This window comes from Pungitius pungitius, chromosome 21, assembly GCF_949316345.1.
Source record: "Pungitius pungitius chromosome 21, fPunPun2.1, whole genome shotgun sequence".
NCBI lineage: Eukaryota > Metazoa > Chordata > Actinopteri > Perciformes > Gasterosteidae > Pungitius > Pungitius pungitius.
In genome coordinates, this window is record NC_084920.1 from 8,826,085 (window position 1) to 8,836,295 (window position 10,211).

At 44.2% G+C, this 10,211-nt stretch overlaps 1 protein-coding gene across 3 annotated transcripts; it reads right to left on the minus strand.

The window, feature by feature from the left end:
• Positions 1–4: 4 nt before the first annotated feature.
• On the minus strand, positions 5–8,656 carry csnk1db (casein kinase 1, delta b). Of its 3 annotated transcripts, none has more exons than XM_037463018.2 (10): positions 8,191–8,656; positions 6,762–6,872; positions 6,166–6,314; positions 4,877–5,105; positions 4,621–4,791; positions 4,383–4,531; positions 4,138–4,306; positions 3,754–3,893; positions 2,303–2,368; positions 5–901 (listed from the first exon to the last, which is right to left on the minus strand). In XM_037463018.2, exons 1-9 carry the CDS (start codon positions 8,264–8,266, stop codon positions 2,318–2,320), a joined length of 1,245 nt encoding a protein of 414 aa, XP_037318915.1. In that variant the 5' UTR covers positions 8,267–8,656; the 3' UTR covers positions 5–901; positions 2,303–2,317. The 3 variants fall into 3 exon arrangements, with proteins under 3 accessions (XP_037318915.1, XP_037318917.1, XP_037318916.1); XM_037463020.2 differs by having other exon boundaries at positions 2,303–2,373; XM_037463019.2 differs by lacking the exon at positions 2,303–2,368.
• Positions 8,657–10,211: the final 1,555 nt, after the last annotated feature.

Below are 10,211 nucleotides of genomic sequence, written 5' to 3' on the forward strand. Positions count from 1 at the left end.
AAAATAAGGTACAAGTAATTTATTTACACTTTAAGTACACAAATACAAATGTGAGAAAGTGACTTGCACAGCTTGCCACTTCCATAATTCACTAGGTGTTGAGCAGCTGACCAAGAGGTCAAGGGTTAAAGTTCAAATGAACACGAGCCGCAGCGAGAAGAGTCCTACCAATAGTGTTAACTAGAAGAGAAAGCAAAAGAGTGATGCTGCAGTGGAACGATTCACAAAGCATGTGTCTTCAGTGACGTGGCAATATTAGTTTGCCTCAAATACTGAGCCGTTGACGGCAAAGCAAACAAAGTGACTTCGAGGCAGGAGAACAGGCGCACAACATCCTGCCAACAAATGAATGGATACAAAGACACCAAAGCAGTTTTTGGTACACTCATGGGTTCAACTAGCACTCGAGCCTCACACACACCTCAAAAACATGCAAACAAGTACTGTTTTTATTCAGGACACATGGCTATATAGTCAATAAAGATAACTAAAGACAGAAACAATGGTTGAACTGAAACCTAAAAATATCAGTGGAAAGCATCACACCCCAAAACCTACTCATACATGTAGATCATTTTAGATTATGAAGACCTGCTGGTTTAGCATCTTACACAAGAGTTTTATTGATCTGGCGTGAACTGTCATACTGCACAGACGTGATCGTGGAAATGGAGCGCCATCGACGACAGCAGTTGTCCTCAGTTTCCTAGAAAAGACCGGCCACGTCAGTCCTGGACACGCACTGTCCATTCAACGCGGTTTAGTGTTTGTCGCTCAGACCAGAACGCAGGAACAGGAAGGGGCGGCGGGAGAAAGGAGGGCTTGTGCAGCCAAGGTGCATTGTGGGGGCTCATCGAGGAGCTAGGAGATGGACGCCAGCAGTCGGTACAGCGGAGACCATCTAGAGGAAACAGGAAGCAGGAGGGTGAAAAGCAGAAACCTGCACACTCACGTCACTGACCGTCCTAACATACATACACACACACACACACACACACACACACACACAAACAGCCAAAAACCTAGAATAGCCACGTTCAGCCCATACCACACACTTTAGAATCGGAAGGGTTAGAACTACACTGGGGGAGCATCCCAATATTTGATAGCACTGATCAATATGTTTTACTACTCCCATAGGGTAGATGCTGTCAAAAAGACAGGAACAAGCTCCCACAGCTCAGGTGGCCATGATGTGTTAGCCAGCAGCCAGTGACGGTGCTCAAATACAACAGATATAGTGAAGGAGACCTTTAAGACAGATTTGAATATGGATATTACCAGAACAATAGCATTAACAATACCTCCTATCAGGTTATTGTTCTCCTCTCCATGCCTGGCTGGGAGGAGATCCCTTTGTGGAGACACTACTAGTAGTCTGTTCTCATTAGCTGTTAAACGCGTGCGCTAGCTCTCTCCCATTACAGTGGGGACCATCAGGTTTATGTTCCGCTTGTTTCCCACCGCGTTTTACAAGCACTGATTTTCAGCAATGACGTCGTCCCCATGTTCCCTTTTCCCCCAGAATGGGAATTGGACATACAGGAGGAGAGTGCTAACAGTTATCCAACTCAGCAGGTCCTATGTTGGAGATATTTTAGTTTCAAAACACAGAAAACTGGGACAGCCATGTGCGATGTGGTGCAGGTTGAGCGCCATCGTACTATACTGCCAGTGTAGTAAAGGCTCATATGAAACCATGACTGCATGCCAGCAGACAGATGGACGGTGGATGCAGGCTTAAACCCACTGTCCAAGCTCCGCCTGCTCCTTGTCTTTGAGTGTCAAACTGACATGGAGACAGAGCTTTTCCCCTTGGGAACAACTGGTAACGTGCTTTCAGCCACAACTTCTTATCATGCACTTATTGAGGGAGAAATCTGCACAAGAATCACAACAAGAATGGAGGGCTGGGTGGAGGTAGGCACATTCTTTTAGGAAGCAATAGGTGTAGGCTGGGCATCCAAGCATCACACCAACCGTGCAAGCAACCTAGCAACAGAGATGGTTAAAAGGGGTATTGCGTGAAACCAGAGGAGGTACATTGCATTATCCAATCCAGTTCTCAGAGGAGCCTCCTGCTCAGACAGTCACCATCTGACTGGCTATGAGGTTATCAACAGCACCATGGATGTGATAGCATCGACAAGCGCATGCTCATTCACAGCCCACTGCTGAGGGACTGGTGTTCCCCCCCGATTCCCCTTTCTGTGTCTGGGTGGAACGGCAGACTCTGAGGGCGGCCCATCTGGAAGTGGAATCTGGATGCATGCGTCGCTGGAGTTTTAGGGATAGGACTCACCCAGTGTTGCCGCCGTCACACAAGGACGTGGCGAGCGTCTACTTGGCATGATGCTCGTAGGGAATGCTATTCTGAGGTTGGGGAAGGGAGAAAGAAGGCCCAATATGTCAAGTCAGAACCCACATCGTGTGACTACCACACCAAACGCATATGGAGTTATTCTGCGGCCAGTGCGGAAGACCGGCTTCCACAGTCCTGGGAATGCATAACACTCAGAGATGAAATCCAGCCAATCCAAAGACAGGGTGTGTAACTAATTTGATGTACATATACCATAGTGACTGGGTCTGCCCCCCTACGGTCAAAAAGAAAACTGCGAGCAAGCAGAGGAGGTTCAAGTTTCGTGATTTGATTTGAAGCATTTTATTTCTTGAACATGTAGACATTAAAAAATTTAAAAATCAACATAGACATAGACCACAAAATGAAATTCGAAAAGTCACCTTTTGTTCAAGAAAAGGAGTAGAGGGAAGCAAAAGCTTATAGATACCCACCCCTATCTTATCCATATTCTCAATTAGTATATATTACTTTGAAGATTAATATCATACATACATACACACACTCTCTCACGCACACTCTCTCACCCACACACACGCACGCATACTCACACGCACAAATAAATACAATTAAAATTTCCATCACTGAATATTTTCACAGACCTCATATTTGGCTAATGTGTACAATTTAAGATGTTTTTTGAACTGTGCAATATGTTTACAATCTTTGATCTTATCTGGTAAGTTGTTCCACAACTTCACCCCACAGACCGATATGCACATGCTTTTGAGTGTAGAGTGCACCTTTGGTTGCCTCAGTTTCAGTCTCCCTCTTAAATTATAGTCTCCTAGTCTGTCGCTAAACCAACTTTGTATTTAAAGCAAGAAACAGCCTACTCTCAGGAAACATTCAATCTGTAACGTTTTAAAATCTTTTAAGTTCATACATTTTAATATATTTAATTTCAGAAATAATGTGTTTGTGTGTTCACAGTACCCCACCTTATTAACTATCCGTATTGCTTTTTTTAAAATTGTGCATATTGCCTGTAGGGTGCTTTTGTAGGTATTACCCCACACTTCCACACAGTAACTCAAATAGGGGGCAAACAGTGTACAGTACAGTGTATGCAGTGATTGTATATTCAATATATGTCTGACTCTGACTAGTATCCCTACACATCGTGCCAATTTTGAGTGCACACGAGTGACCTGTGGCCTCCAGCTGAGCTTGTTACACCTAGAAAGGAGTATTCAAACACCCTTTCGATTACACAGTGAGCGAGCAAGTTGCTCGCGTGGGACGGCTGTTTGATTGGCGTTCTGTGATTTTGACATTGATTCGGCTTCATACCCATGGACCAGTATCGGTCCGTGGGCCAGGTGGTTGGGGACCACTGGGTTAAGAGACACTAAGAAGGGAGAAAGTGAGTCTTTCGCGGTGTCTTGTACCTGCGAAGTGGACATACGAGACGTATCCTGCCGTCCTGTGAGGTCTGACGAGGACACATTGACGGGAGCGCCGCGGTGCAGTCGCATGCTGACCTTCCGTTCACGCTCCATCCCAGTAACTTGTCGGGGGGACGTGTTTGCTATGGACCATAGGGACAAAACGGATATCACAATGGAATCTAAGAATATGCTTCATCGGCTTATGCAAATCTCGCATCTTGATAAGAAAAAAAGAAGCTTGAAACTGAAATAAGCCAAAGTGCGTTACTGTATATCAACAATACAAATCAAGGAAACAAGTATAAAAAAAGCTGTAATCCAGAACATGATCATGTACCCAGTTACAAAATTTTACTGTTGAGTGGGAACAAAAAACACACAGACCTGTGTGTGAGGTGGGTGTCAGAGGGGTGGGTGGGGCTGCTTCCTGGGCTCCTCGTGGTCGTCCTGATGCAGCGGGTGTTCCGCGGGCCACTGGATTCCTGCCGTGCCTCAGCCTGTCCTCCCGGTCCCGGCGCTCTCTCTCCGCTTCCTCTGCGGCACGGTTGGCTCCCTGTGTGCTGAACAGGGTCAGAACAGCAGACGGGGCCAACCCCAGCACTCAAACATTCCAGCTGTTTATTACTCACAAACTTGAGCATGTTCCAGTCAAAGACGTAGTCATATGAGAAGCCCTGCCTGTGGAACAGGTTCCTGAAGAGCTGCCGTAGGTACGAGTAGTCTGGCTTGTCATCGAAGCGCAGGGAACGACAGAAATTCAAGTAGGTCGCAAACTCCGCTGTGTGAGAGAAGGAGAAGACTTCTTGGCTCTCGATGACTAAATATAGAATCATGCAATAACCAATTCATAAAGGGGTTCATACTCACAGGGGTATCCCTTGCAAAGCACCTCAATAGGGGTGGACATTTTCTTCTCACTGATCCGTTCATACTTCTGCCTCTTGGTGGCGGCCTTGAGGCCTTGCCAGGGCAACGAGCCCAGATTAAAATACATGAGAACATATCCCAAAGACTCGAGGTCATCACGCCTAGACTGCTCTGTAGAGGGAGACAAGGACGAGGAGGCATGAAGAGAAGCAAAGAAACCTTTAAGTTGTGTGTTTGCAGTAATGTGTTCATGTACCAATCCCCAGATGTGTGTTGATGGAGGCGTAGCGGGCAGTGCCAGTCAGGTTCTTGTTCTCGCGGTAGGGGATGTGCTGGTGTGTGCGAGCATCACGATACTTTTTAGCCAGGCCAAAGTCGATGATGTACACCAGGTTGCCCTTTTTGCCCAGTCCCATCAGGAAATTATCCGGCTTCACATCTCTGTGGATGAAGTTCTTGGAGTGAATGTACTCAATGCGACTGATCTGGAGGAGGAGAGCAGAATTATCGGGTCACTTCACTGCGTTATGACAATATTCCAGCCAGCAGCAGCCTAACAGCTGTGCTCGCGGCTTTGTTCGACACCTCCTTCTACACCCTTACCCATAATGCAGTGTTTCCCGTACCGTTAGTGAGAGTGGTGAGCCTGGCTCTGCTTTCCTCCCAAAATAAACAGCTTTTCAATAATAAATCAACGTGGTCAAAGATCTACAAAGCGGAACAGTGTTGCTTAGTTGAGAGCGTGTGGAGGTCACCAAGGACTCGTCCCCGCCCTCTGCTTACCCAACACCTGTTTTTAAAGGGCATATATTGCATAGTGGGAAATTGCTTGTAGCATGTCATTTGTTTTGAACCAGCCATTTTCAAATCCAGAGGGTGATTAAAAGGTTCCATGGATGAGTTTGATGATGTGTCTGAATAAATGCTAGGATGTGAGAGAAGTTTAAATTGGGCATAATTACAACGCTGGTAACCAAATGATCCATTCAGGAGGAGAGAGCTGTTTGCTCAGACTCACCAATCATCAAAGTGACAGAGTCAGTGAAACTGGTTTAAACCAGTGATGAAGAGTACTATCACCTTTGACCCACGCAACCTACCACTTAGTACCACTAAGTAAAAGCTCTTAAATTTAAAATCTTAATAAAGTAAAAGCATGTAATATAAATCAGACCTGACTATAAATCAGGCAAATTTAATTAGAAGTATAGAAGTACTTACTATGCAACCCATTGGGCTGTTCAGTTTTCTACAATTCCATATTATTATTATTATTGATGCAGTATCATGCAACATACATTTTAATGTAGGAGGCTGCAATGAATCTCCCTTTATTTATCCCCCTCAGACTCCTCCATACAGAGACCAAGTTAAACATTTATCCACAAAATTGAAAGTTATTTGAAATAGTACCAGCACTGAACTACACATAATTCCAAAGACAGGGCCACATAATCAATGAAGCTCTGGCTTATTATTGGTAGACAGTGAGATACAGAGAGGGCGCTGTGGGATGTGGTCGTGCGTGCGTGTAGACAGTCTCACCATCTGATCAGCAAGCAGTAGGACGGTCTTGAGGCTGAATTTGCGGGAGCAAAAGTTGAAGAGATCCTCCAGGCTGGGCCCCAGCAGCTCCATCACCATCACATTGTAATCCCCTTCTGCCCCGCACCACTTTATGGTTGGAATGCCCACTGAAAAAACAAGCGAGCAAAAGCAATTCCAATGGTGAGAACACTAAAATCAGGAATTACACTTGCTGAAGGAACAAATAAAATCTCCTAACAAGCATGAAGTGATGCCGTCTGCAGTGGAAGACACCATGTGCATGAGTTGTCAAAGTCATATTTCATATTCCACTCCTTTTATTCACACTGGCAGGGGGCAATTATGCTTTTCTCTCAATATAGCATGGTTTTGCTAACATTGTAGCAGTTCCATCAACAGTCAAAATAAGGTAATTAGTGTTTGTACCATAATAAAAATATGAATGCATTGTAGAGCTGTTAGGACCATGTAGGCTACAATATTGGTATTCTGATTCAATGTCAGTGATGAGAGGAGGAGAACCTTAAGAGGTCAGCTGGAATACATGAGATGAGGAACCCATTGAGTAGCAGTGTTGTGAGCCGATACATCACCTCCTCCTTGCATCATCTTGTAGATCTTGCTCTCGATGTGCAGCTGGGGGTGTTTGGTCTTCACACATTCCAATTTAATCGCAACCTCTTCCCCCACTGAAATATCTGTGCCTGGAAAAAGACAAATCCAAAAGTTCAACCACAGTACAAGAGCCACGTAGAAACCTGGTCATCTGGTTACAGATTGATTCGGTTTTATCCATCAGAATTTGGAATTATTCCCTGCTGTGACTTTAAATGTTGAATGAAAACTGGTCCGTGCTAGCTTGAAGCCTCACATTTTCAAATGTAGATTTTGTCTATGCTTGAAATACATACGTTCCACTAATGGCCCCCGGTGCAACACTCCACAGAGATGAGAAGAAAGCGATGACAGAACTAATTTGGAAATTTACTATTTTTTGTGACTTATTTTCAATGCAGTCTGACAAAGTATAGTAAAAGAGAATATGTGGTGACTTAGAGTAAAATGTGTTTAGTTGTTCAAGCTGAAATGCCACACACATGTAACATGTTAAACACCAGGCCTGCATTATTGGTTTTAGCCCTCAGCTTGTGTTTGGTAACTGCTGGCTGCATGGTGGTAGGCCCTCGATCAGTTACAGTAAGAGAGCTAAATAACGCCTGTGCAAATTCAGATGGTCAATTGACAGGTAAACGAGGCCAACCGGAGAAACCAGCCTGTACAGGGTTAGGAATCAGCCTGCACAGGGTATGGAATCAGCCTGCACAGGGTAAGGAATCAGCCTGCACAGCCTGTGACGTCAGACACACGGGTCCATGTCATGCATAAGTGCCTTTATAAAGATTAACTAAGTGAGTGGAAGCTTAGTCACATCAAGTCGTGTGTAGACTCTGCAGTATGTCGATGTGACGGATCCAGGGCTGAACTACCGTTAGCTAAATTACCTAGCTAACGTTAGTGGTACACACCAGGGCCGGGTCTAGGCAGGGGCAAGAGGGGGCCTGGCCCCCTCAAATAAATGTTGTGCCCCCTCAAACTAGGTGCTGGAGCTAGGTGCTGGAGCACAATGCCCCCTCAAGATTTGTGGCTGCCCCCTCATACATGCCTGTCTAGACCCGGCCCTGGTAGACACTAGTTACCGGTCTGAACCGGCCCTCTGTCATTAACCCGACCTGATGTCCACAGGAAGCCTGCAGTGCCACAAACCGGCAATGCTTCTTCAAATAACATGCAACTGTTAAATATTTTATGTTGACAGCGAATTAACGGTTAGCGTTACATAACGTTAGTTAGCCCAAACAAAGTTTGGTTAGCAAGACGCAGGTAATATCCAAACGAGGTCAATACAACCAGGACATGAATAGTAATACCCTTTGACTGTGACAGGGTTAGAAGCATGTCCATAAAGCATAAGCAAAAGAAGGATGACATTTTAAGTTGAATTTAACACATTTGTCTCCTTACCTAAATAGATGTCCCCGAAAGACCCACTTCCGATTTTTCTGCCCAGTCGGTACCGGTTACCCACTCTCAGCTCCATGTTGCTGGTAGCGAATGTGGACTAATGCGATGTCGGCAGTTAAACGCTACTTATCGTTGATGCTGAGCGTTTAACCTTTGTTTACCTCGGTTAGTCCGCCTTCTGGGACTCCTTTACAGCCCCCTCAATGCACGAACCCCCCAGGATCCCAGTTCCTATTGTTACAATGTAAGATGTCGACATGCTTTTTTTATCTTTCTGAGAGACGAAGACATAAGATATCGATATCATTCGGTTGTGCGAGACGCGTAGTTGATGTTCCCCGTATTTCGGAGGTCATTCTAGTCCCAAATTAAAAGGATGGAGGCGGATTTTGCAGATAGATTAACATGGAATCGTTCGCCGCGTCACTTCACTGCCCGATTTGTTTCCTTCAGTTGTCTGTTGACGTCACATCCCCTAGCAACCACAGGCAGATTAGACTGTAATAATAAACAAGTAAGGTTAAGTTTTGTATTGGATGCGTTCATCACATAAATTTGTCCATCTGTCAGTCAGTCCGTTGAGAAAAGAAAAACGTTCCTCTTTAACTTACACACGAAAATACATCCAAATGCCGTCTGAGTCATGCCCTCCATGTTGGTCAAATGTTACATTTAATATAATACATATTTTCAAGAAACAAATGAGTAAGGTAATCTTTCTATGAGGGAAGACAACTTAAGAATATGAAGGCATCTTAATTCTATATTATATTTATGTTACATGTAATACATTTATTTCATTTTTTCAATCAACACTTGAAGTAATTGCAAAAGGTAGTAACAACTGTAAAGCATACTTTGATGATACATTGTTAAGTTATTATTTACTTATGGGTAGATAATAATTAGTTTAATAAGTATAGATGTGAAACAAACCATTTCAATCGTACCCTCTCAACTTAAAAGGAAATCTGGTTTAAATTGATATCAAACTACGGTAAGCTTGTTTACAATATATTTAGCTAATGCTGACCAACAAAGCGAACGCTTTATGCTGGACACGCACACGCAGGCAAGTACGGAGGGAGAGATGGACGGACTTGAAGAGGCCCTGCTCATCCAGGCAATGGTCCTTTCTCAATATGCGTTCTTGTGTGGACTTTTGTTGTCGTGGACACGTCACACGTCATCAGTCGCAGCCCGAGTACTGTTCCAATTCTAAAGTCCGCCGAGAACGGTCATAATACCCGTGACTCGCCCCGCCCATTTTACCGGGCATGCATCGGAGCAGGCTCGTCTGTTCTTGTGAGAGCCAACAATCCCAGAATGCATTTCACCTCAGCAACAGGCAACAACGACAGAGGAAAATAAACACAACTTTATGTCGAAGTTTATAAATACTATTTAATTTAAGTAACGTAATGTAACTTTATGACTGAAGTTAGTTGTTAAAGCAACTTGTGTTGTTTAAGCAAATGTTTGTCAACATTCAGGCTTCGTAACAATCTGCTCCGTGAATAGAGATGTGAGGTGTAGTTAACGGACCGTCAGACCCTCCAGCACCAGGCGGTCAGCTCATCTCAGCCCACAGAAAGCAGCCTGTTTTCGGCGAGTCTTTTGTGAAATGCTCCGCCGGTTTTCACGTCTCCGTAGCGGTTATACATGAGATTTAACTGTACTATAACGAGTCTTCATAAGTTTTAATGTGGTGTTTTAATTAAATGACATGAGGAGACCGTCATCGAGACTCTAAATCGGCAGCAGAATTTCAGCTTAAAAAAAGCTCTGAATTATAACAATAATGAATTAAAAAAATCCACATATGAATTATTGTATAGTTCTCTGTAAGATCTTTGATGTGTGGTCAGCAGCTTGCTGTACGAGGACCACTACACTGATTATCAGCCTCTTGATGTTTGAGTAACAAGACAAACGGTAGGTGTGTGTGCATTCAAATATTTTAGTATAATAGTTTATTTTTTGTTACTGTATCCAACCTCCTCCTCCTAAAATGATAAAGC